Source organism: Rhineura floridana, chromosome 6 (genome assembly GCF_030035675.1).
Source record: "Rhineura floridana isolate rRhiFlo1 chromosome 6, rRhiFlo1.hap2, whole genome shotgun sequence".
Taxonomy (NCBI): Eukaryota; Metazoa; Chordata; class Lepidosauria; order Squamata; family Rhineuridae; genus Rhineura; species Rhineura floridana.
Window position 1 is genome coordinate 80,871,624 of NC_084485.1, and position 19,355 is coordinate 80,890,978.

The following is a 19,355-nucleotide window of genomic DNA, read 5'->3' on the forward strand; positions in this document are numbered from 1 at the left end:
CACTGCATGTTTAAGAGTGAATGTGCACAACAGCACTCTGGCTAGCAAAGCAAATTCTTCAGGCATCTATTTTTTATTTTGTGATGTTTCATTTCTAAAAGAAGTAGTGCTAGGAATCTTGTATCCCTACAACCCTTTCCCTCTGATCCTAGAACTTTGGGAATGTGTAGTAGTTTCTAAGTAATGTGAAAATGGGCTCTTGATTCTTACTTATTACTACTCCACATCTACAAGGACTGAGGCCTGCCACTAAACCAGGTTCCAGAGATGAGCCATGGTTCAAATTAAGCCCTGCATGTGCTTTCTGTTGGGCATCCACAAGAAGTGACTGTTACAGGCACATTTTCTGTGTCTTCCCACAGAACGCCTGCGCCTGAAATCAAAGAAGCTCTTTAAAATCTCAGCTTTCAGACTGGTGGACTTTAGATCAACAGGAATCTCTGCAGTGGCTAAAAGTGAGGCTAGTGTATGCTGCTTCCTTGGGCAGGGCAATAGGTGCCCTCCACCAGAATGGAGAACATATTCCTACCTGCACATGTCTCTCCTGATCAGTGAGGGAAATCTGAAATGAGGACAGCCTAGGTGCTTCCACCTTTGATATGAGCATAGCCTATCTTGTGACTGAGATAGCCAATTTTTTATATAAGGTGCCAGGCAAGGACTGTTATTCCTCTGTAAAGGACTCACCAGTCCTTTGCTTGACTTGGAATCCTTTGTATGTGAGAAATCCCATGTGGCGCCTGCTGTGTTCAGGGCCTAGACCGTAGCTCCGGGGACAACCATGGGTTGCTCTGCTGTTTAATGTGCAACATTTTGCCCAGCGGGTGTTCCCTGACATATAACCCCCTGAGGCGATGTGTTTATATCAGCATAATAGGTACTATAAACCACTTACTCACTACCCGCTGGGCCTGATGCTCAATTGGCTGCAACTCCGAAGCCTGTAATTTGGCTCTTCATGTGTCTGAGACTGGCAACTTGCTCTCAGCTGGACTGTTCCTTTCTGGCACTGAGGGAGGCCACTTTCTGGCTGGTGTGGTTCAGAATATTCCATTATCATGAAGAGGAGGTTGGTTCTCACAGGGTCTGTTAATTCTCTGGGTGCTCTTGAGGAAAATTGCAGGTAGGCAGCTTGGGACTCTTGGGCAGAGGGAAAGCTGAGAATTAAATAAGAAAGAGACCTGATTAATTATCTTTGTCTGCTCATCTATTCCACTCACCAGAAGAAGTATGCAGCCAGTCCCTACTCAGATGAGATTGTGATGGAGGTTTCAGCTAAACAGCAGGATGAACCAGAGATGCTGTGGGTGATGGGGCCTGTCCTGGCTGTCATCTTAATTATCATCATTGTCATTGCTATCCTGCTGTTCAAAAGGTGAGCACCAGCCTATGCCTGTGCAATACCATGGTGCCCGTGGTGCAGCATTGTGCCAAGTTCAAGAACATGTACAGTGAATTAACTTAATGGCAAATCCAAGGGCACAAATCCCTCTGCAGCAGGTGGTCTGAACCTTCCCAAAGGCCTTGCTGAACTGAGCCTGCAAAACAGTGCATATTAAGGCCAGGCCATAGGAAGAGGTGGGTGCGGAGTGTGTGATCACATGTGGTAGGCCTTGCACTTCATTTTATGCTAGGAAGGTATATACTGGAAGTGAGCTAGAGCTGTTGCCAGCACTGTATGGACTGTGAAACCATAGGGCATGGTCTGTTTCTGCGTAGTGGCTCTAGGCTGATGACCTGGATTCCTATGCTGTGGATTATGTAAGAGACTTTGGCCAGGAAATGCTACATCCTTCAGCTTATTCATTCTTCAGTTTATTCAAAGGCCTGGGGCTTTTCCCCAGGAAAGACACCAAGTCATGTTGGCTTCAAGACTGAACCCTTCTTGTAGTAACAGGGAACTTTGTTCAAGAGATTAGCCCCCAGCATGGTCATAGATGTTATGATCCATATTCTGGGGGATAGATGTAGCTTGTGAACTGCTGAGGGTGTTTAAAAAAGCAGGAGCTGCCCATTAGGTTACAGAGAATGCTAACTCTGGCACCTCAGTTTTGGACAAGCTCCCATCATTTTTCTCCAGCTAAATGTGCATAGCACCAGGAGGGGAGGGGACCTTGGGTTATTCCATACTCAATTAATACCTTTGTGTAATCCATATTTCCTTTTTTTCTGTTTTTGCTGTCCCTGGATCTAGCAAACAAGAAAGGTAGACATTCTCTGTCTTTCTGTCTGTCTGTCCATCCGTCCATCCATCCATCCATCCATCTTCTCTATGTATTCTTGGTGTTAGATTTAAATAAATAACTTCACAATTAAGGTGTGACCAAATTTTAGGGAGCTGGAACACTTTCAGTGAGTTGGTGTCCCAGGGCTTATGAGGCTATTTACCCCTTATATTGATCAAGGATATGATGTTACCACAAGCTGGCTTGAGTTCCTTGGCATAACCAGCCATTTAAGGCCTTGCTCTGAGCAGTTTTCTTTTCAGTGCCACCATGTGTTCTGTAAAAGGTCTCCCACTCGTTGATGACTTTGGTGCCCAGCTGATCACTGGTAAATCTGAAAGTAATGCTGTTACAACTGAGTGACATTGACTTCCAGCAGAAGGCAGGAACCAAAGTAAAATCTTTGGCTTCTTTCAACACTTGTCCCCTTTGGTGATAAAGTTGATACAAGGCTCTTATGCCAGGTGTTGTAATAAGGTGGCTACGTTATAAGCAACTCCCCATCCCATGTGCATACAACTAAACAATTTGTTGAACAGACCTTGTCCCCACACAGCATAGAGAGCACTTTTGGCACCATGCTAAGAGCAGCACATCTGCCCAGAAGAAACTGCTGCCTGCTAGCACCACTAGGGGCTGTAGGTTGCTGGTATTTTCCCTGCTCATGCTACTTTGTGGCAATTTCACCTTTCTAACAAATGGATTTATGCTATCAGGTAAAGCAATATATTTTTAGGGTGCTATCAACAATGTCTCCAGGTTAATCATCAGTGCTTTGGGTTTTTTACTTGTCTGAAGGAGCAACGGAGTGCTTTAATTGCTACAAAAGAGATTGCACATCCCTTTGCTGAATTGCCTACAAAGCTCCAGCACAGTGTCTCCTAGCGCCAAGCTGAGATGTTGCCGTTTCTATTGATTTGGAGCAAAAACACCTCCTGCCCACCCCTGCTTTGTTACCCCAGAAACACATTGCAGCTCTGCACCGGGGTAACTTCTGAGAAGCAGCACCATATGGGGTTATTTGGTTTAATGGAAGCCAGTGAACATCACCAATAACTCTTCTTGTCATCCCAAAATTTTCTGTAAAGGTCTCCCATTTAATCATTGGACAAGTTCATCTCTGCTTAGCTTGTGAAATCTACTAGGATAAGAGCCTAGGACAATGGAGCTATAGGCATAAATATAGCATGAAGAGACAACAGTGTATTTTATTGTTCCATTAACACACGCCTGGGGGGCCTTCAGCCACTCAAGACAAGTATTAATGGACCAATAAAATTCACCCTGAAGAGCCCTTACCCTATTATATTACAACTCTTCACATTTTAAATAATTTTTTCATACTTGGCAAAATCTTAAGTGTACTCTTCTACCACAGAAAATAGGCCCTAACATGATGGGGGGGGGGAGGAATTTGAGTTTTTGTAAGCCTGTGCCTGACTGTGGAGAGGGCATTGCCAGTCCCACTTGCTCTTAGGCATATTATTGAGTCTTCTGCTATGCCATCTTTAAGCTTTCTGCCATTGGTCCACGCCCAGATCTATCTTGTAAGCTGTGCCTTCTCTTCCCTTAGGAAAAGGGCCAATTCACCCTCCTCCAAGGATGAACATTCCATTGGCCTGAAGGATTCCTTACTGGCCCATTCCTCTGACCCTGTTGAAATGAGACGGCTCAACTACCAAACACCAGGTTGGTACCATTTCCCATCCCTACTGAGGCCTATGCTGCTCTTACTGGCAGACACTTGTGATAGGTGACACTCTTCCTCCCCTTGTGATGTTCTGTGCACCTTCTCAGACTAGACTTAGTGGCCAGCGTGGCTCAATACACTACTCAGATATACATCTGACAGTAATCACAAACAGAATGGGGATCCTAGGCTTGCTATTAGATCCCTAGCCTGACCATGCATGTGTCACAAGAGATTGGCAGGCATAGCATAACAAAGAATTAATTTTATTGGATATAGGTCTTGGCAGGATTTATAATATATTCCAAAGATAACATTCAGTTTTGGGCCCAGATTCTGCTCTCTAGATATGGAGTAACTTTAGCCAGCAAAAGGAAACCTCAACATGCTAATAGGTCCACTTGTGGAGCATCAGTGTAGGCAGTTGCTATCTTAATAGGCTGGTTCATAATTCAGCTCCTGAAGTGCTTCCTACCATCCAGCTCTTATGGCAGATTATGGTTATAGTAGATGCTGCTAGTTGTGTCTGCAAAATAGTGTTTCTTTAACCAGGGCAATTTCCTAGACTTCTGGAGGGTCTTGCACCTTGTCTGAGACAGGATTGGGTTTACATTCTCTTGTTAGAGTAGAAGCAACTTTCCTCCTTCCTTTCTAAGATGGTAGGATTCAGGAAGGCATTTGAGTTATCTTAGTAATCAGTGGAGGCTTACTTGGCTTCCAACATAGGAACATAGGAAGTCAACTTATGCTGAGCTAGACCATTGGTCCATCTAGCTCAGTACTGGTACTGACTGGCATTGGCTCACTAGGGTTTCAGACAAGAGATATTCCCAGACCTACCAGGAGATGCTGGGGATTGAGTTTGGAACCTTTTGCATGCAAAGCAGATGCTCTACCATTGAATGGTGGATCTTCCAGACTCTACCTAGCACAATGTGACCTGTAGTCCTTCTCCTCCACAGACTGTTTTGTTCTGCTTGAATAGGTTTTGAGGGAAATAATTTCAGGGGAGAAAGAACTGGAAGTTGGCCTGTAGCGATGTGCAGCACTGCCCTCTTGTGCCTCTGTCTAAGCCTTGACTCCTGCACCTCACATTGCCTTGGGCAGAGAGCAGGTCTATGTGTAGGTTGTGCATACACAGTTTGTAGAGTTTAGGAGCATTTTCCACCCTATTCATGGAAAGTCATTATTTCACAAGATAGTTTGCAGAGTTGTAGGTTTATTCCAGAGGAGTCACCGAGTGAAGAATGAGGTATGAACATAGAACAGAGCTGTGTGCAGCTACAAGATGTGTTGCACAAAAGGGAAGCTTGACAAACATGCAACTTGGGGAAAGTGAGCCTCACAGCGCATACATGAGCCCACGCACATACTCTCAGGCTTGACTAGGATTGCTGAGCTGCTACTTTGAGTTTTTGCACTTTTTTATCTTTTCAGGTGGCCGGTAGGGAACAGTTGATGTATAAAAGAAAGTTCTGGCACTACAGTTGCAGCATGAGACACTCAGTTGTCTCCACCTAGACTCACCTCCATGCTATGATGGATGGATGCCTTCTGTGGGTCAGACAGCAGCAACTAAACCCTGAGCAGCCTCACAGTTGATATCCCTGTTGGCAAATGTAGAGGCAGGAAAGGCCTTGCTCAGTACATAATTAATCAGGCTGCTGTTATAAAATATTAAGCTTATCACTTTAATAGTTTCTACTTCAGACACTGGTTCTTGCTTGGAATTGTCAGCTCCTTTGGACTCATGTTTCATTTTGCAGAGTTGTGGCAGGTCAGGCAGGATGATGTCGCTACCAAGTGATTGGGTGAATTATGACTAAACCTTGGTTACAAGACTGCTGCTAGCTCATGTAGCAGAGGAACATAGTCTTGGGAAAGCAACATATGCTAGAAATGGGAACTGTGTTTCCTGGCCAACAGGCAAAACCATCTGTTGTGTCTTTTGTGAGGAAATCCTCTTTGTGATAGTAAAATTATCTGTCAAACAATCCTGGTTGTACCTGGTGCTTATCTTAATGCATCACCCACCATGCTGGCATGTGCGTAGCAAGTATCAGGCTGCAATTCCTTTCCCTAAACACAGGGTTTTGAAAGTGGTGGTGGGGATTTATGTGCTGCCCTTTGACCCTCCTCTGTTGTATCTTTGACTCTGCCCTCAGCAACAGCTAATGGGATTTCTGTTCTTGCAGGTGCGAGTGGCCCCAGTTGCCTGAATATCTCAAGTTAGTTTTCTCTGCTCCTCCTTTTTCTTCTTTCTCACTCTGTTTCCCCCTCCTTCTTTCTCATCTTTTTTTGTTCAATGTCATGAAGGTCAACCTCACTCACCACAGACTTAGTGCTAACACTTCCACCTGCTAGTGAGCCAGGCAGTCTCCCACAGGCTAGTTTTTAGTGCTACTCACATAACATGCTGCAACCTGCATGGGAACAAAGGACAGGTTAGGACTTCACAGTTTTCCAAGCAATGACATTCAGAAATCAGCCCACAAAATTGCAGTCTGGGAGGCTGCAGCAGCTCGTCCCTTGGTGCACTTTAATTTTAGGAAGACAAGGCCTGGCTGTAGTTGCGAAGGATGCACTTATAGTGTGTGCAGGCCATATAGCACTTCTCCAAACTGAAAAGAAAATGTTCTCTACCTAAATCTGACCCAGTAATCTGGGGTCTGCTCATCTCCTGGGTATACTCCTCAGCCCTTGCTTTGCTGGCAACACCGTCCTGAAATGCATTAAGACCAATCATATTTATTTATTTAGGAAATTTGTATTCCATTCTTAATTCACTCTTAGCTGTAGTGCAGGTTACAAAGGTATAAAAACAATACAACACATAATAATCATACATCAGAGGAGCAGAAGCTGAAATTCATAAAACCAAATGCTGCGGATAGTTCCAAAAAATCTCAACAAAAAAAGCTTGAGGACAACAAAGTTTTGAGCTGATGCCAAAAGGATAACATCATAGATGCCAGCTACCACTGAGAAAATCCATTCTCATGTCACTGCATAATGTGGTAGTCTTTTATGTGAGAAATTCAGAAGGGCCTGTTTAGATCTTAACAACCAGGCAAGACAATATTGGGGTGACACTCCTTCAGGGGTCTTGAGTCATGCAGGGCTTCATATGCCAGCAGTTACACCTTGAATTAAGCCCAGAAGTGCATCAGGAGCCAGGACAAATCCTGCAGAATCAGAGTAACATGATTGCAGGTGGCTGACCCACTAACAAACATGTCCACTGCGTTTTCTGCTAACTGTAGCTTCTGAACCATCTTCAAGGATAGCCCCACATGTAATTGCTCTTTTTCTTTCACTCTTTCTGCCTGTGTTTTAATGGACTTCAAGTGAAGTGTGTCACCTACAAATATTATTTTAATTTTATTAGCTTCTGATGTTGGTGAACAAAGGACAAAGATGGGCATTTGTTGTCTATGCAGGCCTGCTAGGTTTACTTTGGCTCTGGCTTCCCATGAAAAGAGGGAAATGCTGCAAGTTTTACTTCATATTGATACTTTGAGAATTACAGAGGAACTGAGATGAACCTTAGCTTGTAAGAGGAAGAAATCCTGCCTGGTGATTAGAGTCTGGTGTGAGCCTGCTTTGTGAGGTTGTGCATTCTTGCAAGTTAATCATACTCAAGAAGGCTGGTACACAGTCTTACTTCCCAAATCCTCTTGTCTCCCTCCCTTTCATTAGGCAAAACATTTTAGATTATGACTGTTTTTGAATTGCCCAGCTGATTAAAGGCAGGTTTTCTTGGTGTTCCTGTAGTGCAAGTGTGGCAATTAGTGCTTGTCTGCTATCTCAGTCACTGAAGATATGAGAGTGGGCTGTTGAGAAATACAAGAAGTGGCCCCAAGGCTCAGGGAACAAGGGAGGCACCTGTTCAAGGTCTCTATATCTGCCCTGTAGTGCATGCAGTTGGTGTGACCTGAATGTAGGCCCTCATTCTGCAAAGGGTTTTGTACTTTATTGCCTAGGCCCCTTCCAGCCTCAGTCTGTATAGGAGCATCTTTCCAAGCCTCTTCATCCTTTCCAGCCGGGTGTTATTATATATAGAAGTCATCTGGCTGGTCGATATCTCATCTGAGCATGCACACGTACATTGTGCTATCATGTGGGCACTGCATGCTATGTTACCTCTCTCACATTTCATCCATCTTGCCACGTTGCCATTTGGTATGCTGTGCACATGTGGAAGAACAACTCTTTAGCCGAACAATAATTTTCTCCACTGCTACCCCTCCTTATCTTTGGTCTGGTAGGCATGCGTGACCATCCTCCCATTCCAGTGACAGACCTCGCGGACAACATCGACCGACTGAAAGCCAATGATGGGCTGAAGTTCTCCCAGGAATATGAGGTGAGCAGGCTTGTGTGTATTTTTGGAGCTGTATTTGCCTACACCAGGGGTAGGCAACTGGGTGCCCTGTACATGTTCTACATCGGGGGACTACAGCTCCCATGAGCCCCATCCAGGGTGTTGGAATTTAGAACATCTGGATTTCACCAGGTTGCTTATTTCTCTCCTAACCAAAAGCTTTTTCTGCAGCTCCTCAGCCCAACCTTGATGAATTAACAAAACAATTCCACCCTGATTTACTGTGCTTCTGTCCATGAAATCCTAGTTCCCCAATATCAAGTAGCTCCCTCACTTCCATATCTATGAACACCCCTTAATTGTGATCCTCTACCCCATTTCTATATCTCCCCCTCTCAGTGCTTTCATTGTCTCCAGTTAGGACCACTCACTTTTATCTTTCGTGACATTGGCATAACTATTCATATCCTGGAAAGGTTGTAAAGTGTAATGTAGGAATGGCCATGTGCATAGCTGTTTTGCTTCCAATATATACAGTGACTTCCTGGTGTGTGGGAACCATATGTAAGCCGCCTTGGGTTTCTATCATGGAAAGAAAGGTGGGGTATAAATGTAATAATAAAATAAAAAATAAATATTGGAAGCAATATGGATATTTACATGGCCATTCTCACATTACACTTTGCACACTTTCTGTTAGTTATTAATAACTGTGTTTAGCCTTGAGAAGAGAAGATTGAGGAGAGATATGATAGCACTCTCCAAGTACTTGAAAGGAGGGTCAGGATCTCTTCTCAATCGTCGCAGAGTGCAGGACACGGAATAATGGGCTCAAGTTACAGGAAGCTAAATTTCGACTGAACATCAGGAAAAACTTCCTAACTGTTAGAGCGGTACGACAATGGAACCAATTACCTAGGGAGGTGGTGGGCTTTCCAGCACTGGAGGCATTTAGGAGGTACTGGCACCTGTTGGGTATGCTTTAATTTGGATTCCTGCATTGAACAGGGGGTTGGACTTTTTACCCTTATAGGTCCCTTCCAACTCTACTATTCTGTGATTCTATGTACTGGAAAATGTTGCATTTTCAGTAGCTTCAGTGCTGTGACGGAGGCCAAAATAGTGGCCTTGAGAGGCCAGGAATTACTATGGCTCTTGCTGGCAAGCTCCTTCTCTCAACAATAAACCATTTACTAGGCAGATGATTAATTTGAAAAATTGCCATGTTGGAAAAAGTTCCCTTGTAGCTATTAGAGTCACAGTAGCAGGATAAATGTTTTCCTGTGCTTGCAGCATGCCCTGCAGAGCCCACTTCAGCTGTGAGGGGCTTAAATCATAAATAAAACTCTTCTCAGATGTGAAGAGGGGGAGGATAAATTGAGGAAGTGTCCTTTTCATGCATTAGTGGTCCTACTTGAGTTGTTATCTTCTTTTGCCCCTGTCCTCCCCTAGCTGCAGCATATCTCCCTTGATTCAGGGGATGTGGTACAAGCATTGACCACAAGGCAAGACTATAGAGGCTAGGGAAAAGTCCTGGCTAGAGTGTGAAGGAGAGACCAAAGCCTGCCAAAGTTCGGAAAAACTGTTAACCCCTCATTACTGATCCACAGGATTAGGAGTGTGATTGCCAAGGGCTCCCAACTCGGTGAGTGCACATGAGTTAGCGTGCCAGAACCTAACATATTCCACATACAAGCCCATTGGTAATTGGGCTCATATTTTCATAGATGACTGTGACAGGAACCTTTTTTTCTGGTGTGTGGCATGACAGGACTGTGAGCAGCGTTAGCTATAACAGCATCTGGGACTGAATGTTCCTGCTCTTGGGATTTCAGTCACACTTGGGAGAACACAGCATCTCTCAAAATGGTGATTAAATACATTTGTGACCTGCATCCTTCCTGTCTAATTTTGATGTCCTTTTCCAGTTTCAAGCAACCATCAGCTGTATTTACCCAGATTAAGTAGCTATTAAACAGGGAACTAATTTCGGTATGTGGATTTTTCTTGGGAATTCTGCTGCCCTGTACCCCTGTCTCAACCATTTGTCTTTTTTGAATCCAGTGTGGGCTGAATAGCAGGACAGGAGTTTCTCACTGGCAGAAAAGAAGAGTGCTGAAGCAATACTTACACAGGAAGTTGAAAAATAAATAAATAAACCTTTTTTGATTATGTTCTTGTCACCATGGGAAAAAATCGGACCTCTCAGGCCTAGCAAGCACATTGATACTACTGGCACTCTGTTAAGGCTAAGCAGTATAGTGTGGAAGTAGAAATGTAGCAGTCTTTTGTATCAAACATGAGCAGTGGAAGAACAATATTGTGCTGAGATGTGGGGGTGTATTGGGACATAAGGAAGGTATTCTGCATCACAACACAGATCACAGATTTTCCCCTCCCAAAGAACTCAGATCTCAGTCTGATCCTGTGAGATTGAGAACTCAGGATGCAGACTTTCCCTGAACAAGGTTCAAGCACCAAAAAGGAAAGGGGGAACAGATTAGATCAGTCGTTGAGGCTTTTTACACACTCATTAATTTGGGAAGAATTGCATGTTAGGTTTCTCATACAAACCTAGCAGCAGAACATTGTTAAAACAAATCTGCATAAAAGGCATGCTCAAAACCATAGGCAGTTCAGAGGCCTGAATACTTAGTACTTCAGCCGCAGGACTGGAAGATCATTAGGAGTTCCTGCTTAGGGATCAACCTAGCTTGTAAGTGAAAGGACAGGCGCTACAGTTTTCCATCTCTGCTTCAGGACCTCAGAGGCAATAGTAGAGAAGGTGTGGTCAAGCACTGAGCAGTTACACCTGCATCTGTGCTGGAAAGGGTAGTTGGGAGCAGAGAAAGGATTTGCCTAGTGAGATGGCTGCCTGGTGTTGCCAGTGCCAGTTACGAGTCCTTATGGACTGCAAGTCAATGTGTCATTCTCCACGTGATTTGTGCAGATCATGAGTAGAAGGTGGCTAGCTCATTGTTTCTTGTGATGGGTCTGCATGTGGTATGTGGGCCAAACCACAGAGAGAGCATCTTTAGCTCTTAGAGCACAGTGAACCTCGGAGACAATTTAGAGCCAGGGATTAATAGAATTAAATAAGCACAATCACACCAGCTTTTAATTATTTGTCTACATTCTTGCTAGGCTAGAGCAATGACTGTATTTGAGCTCCTCCTGTTGGACTGTTGTCTGTACTGCAGGCAGACTGTGCCCACAGGATACCCACAGCAGGTGGTCTACCAGACTGTGGATAAATATTAGGCAGTTTTGAGGTGGAGCCAGTCTTCTTCCTTGACTCAGTTAGCGAGCAAGCGAGATTCCTTCTGTCACTGACTAGAGAGTTAGACTGCTTCTCTCCCCCCCCACCCCCATGCTGATAGGAAGCAAATGCTGTTAGTTGGTATGCGTTCTTATCACTGAGGCAAGAAAATTAGTGGCGCTGCTGATTGTAGGCCTTTCTGGACCTTCATTGTTGTTTGTCCCCTTGGGTTCAAAACATATTCAGGTCTGGAGCTTTTGTGCCACTGCTGGAATACATCACACTCACACAGATATATTCACTACAGTGGCCGTTTGTATCAAGAGGGAAATATTTCTTTCAGTATCTTGCATGGGTCAGTCACATGCTTGAGAATGTTATAGAGTGGTGAGGAACACACTTTAGCTTTATTGGCCTTCCATATTTTATGTGGTTCTTAGAATACTGACCCAGGAGGAGGATGCAACCATGGTAAGTGAATACCTCATAGAAGCAGGCAAGAAAAACCACCAGTACCAGTAAGAACCATGGACTGTTGGCCTACTCCCAATATGTTCCAGACAGTTGATTCTTTGCTCAGTTATACATTTGCCATCTATAAAATGAGTATCTCCTCTGAATTATTGGGATGTCCAAATGATACAGCCTTACTTTAATGGGGTCAGCATAGTTGGTAAATGGTGGCTGCAATGCTCCGAATAGACCAAAGATGATGAAACTGCAGGCAGTGAAGCACATCTCTCCATATGTAGATGTGTGGTTGTGGAAAGAGGGAAGGTGTCCTGTGTTCCTATCCAGAGACTCCTAATGGTTTTATGTTTTGTCTCTGGCTTCACATTTCCATTGTAGACACAGGAAATATAGTTCTGATGCTCAGCATCTCTCTTCTCTAGTTCTGTTATACTGGATAGAATCATAACAGAGATTGCCCTGCACCCTCCCTTCTCTGGGAAGCCACTATGAATCCAGTTACTGTATTGAGGAAGCCCTGCAGATTCTGCTTAGCAACCACCTGCTGAGACAATATGTTTGCAGTTGCTCCTTGAAATAATCATGAAACACTAGCAAATGCTTCCAAGCATCTGAGCTGTATCTTTTCCAATCCTTCCCTTATAAGCATTTGTGTTAGGACCTATCAGGAGCTCTAGCAATGTACAGATAACGCACATGTGTGATGATGGATACAGCCAGGAAAGAGTTGTGTGGCCTGCCCCTCACTGTGTCTTCCTCCCACTCCCCAAGTAGCCTGCTATGCCTCCCATTTCCAAAATCCCCCTTGGCAATCTCACAGCATAACAAGGACACCACTGAGATTTCCTTGTTTCCACTTGGAGACAAGAGCTCAAAGCATGTGTGCAGTAACAGCTCCTGCCCTGCTGCTCCAGCAGTTCCTTTGCTCTCTCTCTTCTCTCCTGTCTGCTATAGATAGTAGGATTCAAGTAGGGAAAGAGGTCTTTGAAGCAAGAGGTTGAGAAAAGGTGCATACCCACTTACTCACTCACTACCATGAAGCTTCTGTGGCAGCCACAACTCAACCATCCAGTTACCTCTCGGCCTGCAGGTATCAGGCCTTACTTTCCTCTCTTGCATTCATTGGGCCCACAGCAACTACATGCAAGTTCTCGGAACCATATCTGCTCACTCTTCTGCAATTTGTCATAGATGCTGGGAATTTTCAGTGGCAGAAGTGACTTTACAATTTGGCACGTTGCCAGTGATTGATTCAGGAGCCATTGTTTCCCCATTTAAGAAGCTTTGTAGCTTGATATTGGTCAATGGTTGCGTTAACTAGGGACCAGGGTCATCCAGGGTCCCAGAGAGTCTTAGACCCCTTACTTTTTTGGGAGTAGGATCCCTATGTCTCCAGCATCCTTTCCTGCTAATTGGAAACAATCAGAGTGAAAGGAGGCGAGTCAGCCACTGAGAAGACTCTTCTTAGTAGTTAACACACTCCCCTTTTATGTCGATTGGCTCTTAGGGACATATGTTGTTATGGGTGAAGGCACACATGGGAAGAACTGAGGAGTATGGAGATGACAACAGAGAGCAAGCAAGCAAGGGAAAGTGGAAAAGGAGGTAGGGGAGGGAAGAACTTGGGCTGAAGAGGAATCTCTGTCTGCTGCACAGTCTCCAGTTTGTTTGTTTGTTTGTTTGTTTGTTTGTTTGTTAACAAGGATCTTATTCTCAACCCACCAGCCCAAAGCCAGGAATAGTAGGGGAGGAAGAGGGAAAGAGAGAGAAAATACATTTGGGGGCAGAGAGAAAGTGTGTGTGTGTGAGGGTGTTTCAGCTTTGAATACGTGTGGGGGTGCATGGTAAGATGAAATGTAAATGAATATGCCTGTGTGTGTATGTGGGTGTGTGTGAGAGAGAGACAGAGTGGGTGTGGTGAAGCCAACACCAGAGGTTAGGATCAGAATTTCCATGCTTAAGTTTTCTCCCAAAACTAATAAGCTCTGCAGTTACTCTGAGAATTAGTATGACAATCAAGAAGGGAAACTCAGCAAAGGAAGTTCCTTACCTTGCAGCATCTTAGTACATTTGCCCATGTATGTGCACAAAAAATGGCAGATCTAGCTGAAAGGCAACACACAGAGATCTGCATTGATCGTTGCAATGCATCAGTAAGGGAAAGTACTCCAAACAAAGTAAGAGACTGAAAGCTCATTTTATTGTATAATCTTAGAAGGGGGTGTCGTCGTGCAGGAGCATGGCTGTGAGGGGGTGTGGTGTGACTATCATGAAGGGACCCTGCATTACTGAATTTGCCACTACACTAATGGTGCTAACATGAGTATTTGGGCTGCCATCATTAAGACACTAGGAATGTTCACAAGCTTGTGGTTATGTTAGAGCACTTCCATAGGTTCAGGGCTTTAAGAATGGTAACTTCTTGAAGGGCACAGCACATATCCCTGAGATAAACCATGTAGCTAGGGAAGTTTGTATTATCCCAGCCTGCTAAAAAATTAGAGAGATTGCCAACTTTTTTTTTGCCTTTAACAAAAGGAAAGAGAAGCTTTCTAGTCATTAGGCCTACCTGAAAAAGCTGCACCTGCTGAATTTCTGCTGGCCATACAGGAGCCCTTCTAGGAAAAGAAAGTTGACAATGCTATGTATAAATTGGTGTCCCTAAAACAAAACAAAACATAACATGTATACTGGCTGTCATTTCTGTGTTAGACTGAGCAATATGAGGTTCTTGTTGGGCTCAGAGTGTGGGGTGAATTTGCATATCCCAGTACTGTAAAGCAAAGATGTTTTGCTGCTGGACAGAGGAGAGGAGGTAGGTAGGGGTCGGGGGGGGGGGTGAACCCTTTACATGATGGGCCCATCTGAAAAACTGCATGGTGGATTTCAGCTGCATTCCGGGCACTTCTCCTTCCCTGCTTTATTTACTAATTTGCCCAACATTAAGAGGGAAACAGGTGCATATTAATTCATCACTGCTGTTTAAATTATATCATTTCACTTCTAAATGAGTCACTCATTTGTAGGCATATTTAATTAGCAACTCTTCACAGCCAGGTGGATTCTGCTTTTCTCACCTGTTTGCCCTTTTATGGGATCGTTGGAGATAGAAGCAAGACAGTTGCTGCTACTGTGCTCTGGGGGTAAAGGTGAGCTATGCTATACTTCCCTTTCTCTTCCAAGGCATTGCAGCTGTCTCAGTAAGACTGAGCAGAGGTATGTTTTGTGTTTCCGAGCCTGCCCTTAAGACAAGGCCCTTAGGAGGGCTCTGCAGGAGTTTTTTCCTTCTTCTGCACAATCTAAGGTGATGTGGACCAAGGGTTTATATGAGAGTAACTGCAAAAGTGGCTTTTCTCACCCACAACAGCTTGACATTTGACTGATCTGTATTATCAGTCTTTCATCCATGCAGGGACAAGGTTTTAAGCTGAGGATGTTATTAAATTACTGAAATGTGCCCTGGACTTTATTTGTCTTGAGCAGCGAAAAACCTGCCCAGGTGCAAATGCTTCCTTACCATGTATTGGAGAGAACATAGTTTATGAAGAATGCACATCAAATTTCCCTTAGCTAAGGGAAAACAAAAGCTGGCTAGGTACATTTCCAGGCAGGACCAGAAACCTAGTCCTTGCTTGTTCCTAGCATGTGGGACAGGACTTGAGCCCTAGCCTTGAGCTATAGAGAGCTGGGATGTGTCTGCTCCTGCCACTTTGCACTGTGTTGCCTGCTTATTACTCTGATAATAGAAGATTATGGGGTTCCTGTTGGAAACTTCTATTTACATCCTGCATTTCCCAAACCATCTATTAAGCAGTGCTGTGATGTCATATCCTCCCTGCTGAGATAGTGAAAATCTGTTTTGTATGCCACATTGCTCTTCCTTGAAAGGAATATCCACTGCCACTGAAGCTAACATGGGGATGTTCTATTTTGCCAGAAGGACCTGTGCAGTATCTTGAACTTGGCTGTCATTCCTCCCAGTGAGCCAGCCCATGTGCCATTTTTGTTGATGGCAGCCTCAGCCTCTTGCTCCTTTAAATGCAGCAGAAGGAGAGTGTCTGTATAGCCCGTAGGTATTCATAATTCAGGCAAGGAAGCTTCCCACTGGTGATAGGGAGACAGACCAAGAAAAATGCCAGCACTACCTATGCTGAGCTGTTTTCACTTCGTTGCTCATGCACATTCTAATATTATTGGCTTTCTACCTGCTCACTACCAGGTTCTGCTCACTCAGGACAATCTGCTGTGGTTGTGCTTCTGGGTAACTGAAAAAGGTCTGTTGCCGTCTTTTGTCATCGTAGAGGACTGTTACCTTCTTGCCATGTCAGGCTTAGAACAGACCACATACCAGATGTTAATTGGAGATCACAATCAGGTGTATAAGGGTAGCTTTGCAGGAAAGCATGCAGTATTTGTCTCCCCAAAGAATTAGTCCTGCCAACTTCATAGAAGATTATGGCAAATACATTGATGAAATCAGGCAAGTATTTTCGATACATGTGCTTGGATGGGCACAGTTTCCTTAGCACTCACTCCCTTAACCTACAGTGCAGATGCAGGTTGGGAGTTCACTGTGGTTCTCAGATATCCAAAAATGAAGTGACTTATACATGGAATTATAGAGTATGACCTGACTGAGAGACATTTCTCTGGCTGAGCCTTAGTTACAGGAACATACTGCAAAACTTGTGTTCCACTGTATGTTATCTTCCTGCTTCCACCTGAGTGTCTCTCCATAACCTGATGCTCCCCACAGAAGAACTGCACACATCCTGCAATCCTTCTGTTCAATGATGTGAGGATGAGTGGCATTTTTCCTTCCTTTCTTGTCATCATTTGCTTCTTTGTTTTTTCATTCCCATGCATTTGCACATTTGACTTACTGGAAATATCTCCTTTTTATATATATATAGTAGCTCTAGTTAGTCTGACAAGGAAAGATACCACTGGAGGGGGAATTAAACACTCGGGGAGTTGATCTGGTTTAAAGGTCAATTATAAATGGTGAGCCACAATGATGGGTCTAGAAAACTAGGTTCTTGTTTCTTTGCTGCAAAGAAGTGTGGAAATGGATTTGCAGGGAAGCAGTTGCAGCAGAGATAGGATATTAACTCTTCATCCACCCACAGCACACTTTCCAAGCTGCTTTATTTCCAGATAAGTATTTGCCACATCAAGCAGGGAAAAACAGCTGGAGAAGGTGCAGGGGCAAAGGCTGATTATACGCACACTATTCTTGTCCTACATATCATGTGTCACTGGTGTGCAGTGCCACAACAGTGATCTGTATTGTACGCATAGAGTTGGAAGATATCTACTACTCCCAACTGCCTGCTCAATGCACAGTTTATAATGTAGGCTGCAACTACAGTATTCCTGGCATATGGCCCTCTAGCCTCTATTGAAATACCTCCAACAAAGGAGAGCCCATCACCTCCCAAGGCAATCTGCTCCACTATCAAAACAGTTCTTACCATTAACAAGTTTCTCCTAACATTTAGTCAAAATCAGCTTCCCTCCTGTTTCCACCCACCTTCCCTTCTATAGCAGAACAGTCTTGTGTTCCAGATTCACGTATGCCACTAAACAACAAAAGTACATGTTTGCTTCGTTTCTCAAACTTACTTTTAAAGTTATTTCTTTCAAGCCTCAACGAGGGGTGGTAGGGTGTGTGTGTTTAACTGGGCACAGATTTGCAAAGATGTTCTACATCAGAGAATTTACTTATGAGACAACTCTCATCAACTCATAACAAATCAGTGTTTTTGACTCTCACATAATTCATACAGTGCAAACACTATTTAATTGCTGCTTTGATTGTAAAGGGCCAGTTCAGTTTTTGGGATTGACTTTCAAGATAGGCAAGAGGGGTTTTTTTGTCTGCCCAGATTGAGTGTCCCCATGGCAAATAAATCTAAAAGCTGGCTCATGAGATCACTAATATGACGCTTTTCTTTCCATACTGTTTCACATTCTGGGGGAACTGCTATTTATTTCAGAACTGAGAAGTATACATGCACACATAGAAATGTGATAGTGTGAAAGCTTGTAAACATGCCATGGATTGAGAGCGCGTGCTGTATCTTAACACTCCTTTTCTCCTCTTCTTTGTTCAGTCCATTGATCCTGGGCAGCAGTTCACCTGGGAGAACTCCAACCTGGAAGTGAACAAACCAAAGAACCGCTATGCAAATGTGATTGCCTATGACCATTCACGTGTCATTCTGACCTCCATTGATGGTGAGTCTTTTAGCAGACCCTCATGCTAACAAAATTCTCACTGCATCAGATATGAGGGTCAAAACCCTATGTCGTGTGATGTGGAGTAATTGTACCCTGGTCTCGCTCTGGCAGAATAACTTAGAGAGGAACATGGCTATTACAAGTTTTTGTGAAACCTTTATCAGTCAGCTGGACTCAGTAACCCATAGTGTTTTTTGTTTTACTGAATTGCTTGTACACATTCTGTGAAGCCTTGCAGTCAGCTTTTAAACACATTAATATTCTAGGAACTTTAAGGAACCAGAATTCAAATGACCCCTCTCTGTCAGAAGTCATATCTAGAATCCCATCTTGGCAGGTTTTAGTGTTGCTTTTGCAGGCAAGTTGTGGATGGAAGGAGGCACAACTTGGGTCTTGGTACTGCTGCCTAATAAAGGCTGGAGACATACTAGCTTTGTCAGAGAACTGAAAATTTGAAAGCAGGATCCCCTCTTATTGATGGTGTACTGATTCCATTTTCTCCTATGGTAAAAAGGGTTTGCAGGGTTTGGCATAGTTTCAGACCTGCAAAACCTGTTTGATCAGTGACACTGGGACACCAGGGATGGAGAACCTTTTTGGCCTGAGGGCAGCATTCCCTTCTGGACAACCTTTTGAGGGCCACATACCAGCAGTGGGTGGGGTTAGAAGCCAAAGTGCTTGGGCAACAAATGTAAATGTTTTATCTTCTACAGTAGGCTAGTTTACACACACACATACACACCTTTATCCTCCATCCTGGCAAGCAAAAGGTATTAACAGGATTCAGGGTCACATTCCATCCAGGCAAAAACACTCGAGGTTGTGAAGCAGAGCCAGTGAAGGACCTGGCCTGGGAGAAGAGAGTGTAGTTGGAGACAGGATGTGGCCTGAGGAAAGTCCCAAGAACCAGATAGAGAGACTTGGAGGGGCAGCACTTAGTTCCCCAGGCCTGAGGTTCCCCACCCCGGGAGTACACCATAGGGAGCAACGCCTGTTCAACCACTTTCGGCCCATCAACAACTATTTCCTGTTTCTAGCCAAAGTTTATCCATGGGCCTCTGAGCCATAGGTTGCTTATTGCTTGCATCATTGTGTTAGGCAACTAGCACATTGTGTCCTATGTACACAGTCTTGTCTGTTGAA

The 19,355-nt window shown here is 44.1% G+C and overlaps 1 protein-coding gene across 10 annotated transcripts in view; it reads left to right on the top strand.

The window, feature by feature from the left end:
• PTPRF (protein tyrosine phosphatase receptor type F) overlaps nt 1-19,355 on the top strand; it is an 834,986-nt gene that overhangs the window by 793,730 nt on the left and 21,901 nt on the right. For all 10 annotated transcript variants that reach the window (XM_061632671.1, XM_061632670.1, XM_061632668.1 and 7 more), the window contains 4 exons: nt 1,224-1,375; nt 3,799-3,914; nt 8,184-8,281; nt 18,086-18,209. In XM_061632671.1, coding sequence (XP_061488655.1) covers nt 1,224-1,375; nt 3,799-3,914; nt 8,184-8,281; nt 18,086-18,209 — 490 coding nt within the window. The remainder of the gene's footprint in view (nt 1-1,223; nt 1,376-3,798; nt 3,915-8,183; nt 8,282-18,085; nt 18,210-19,355) is intronic.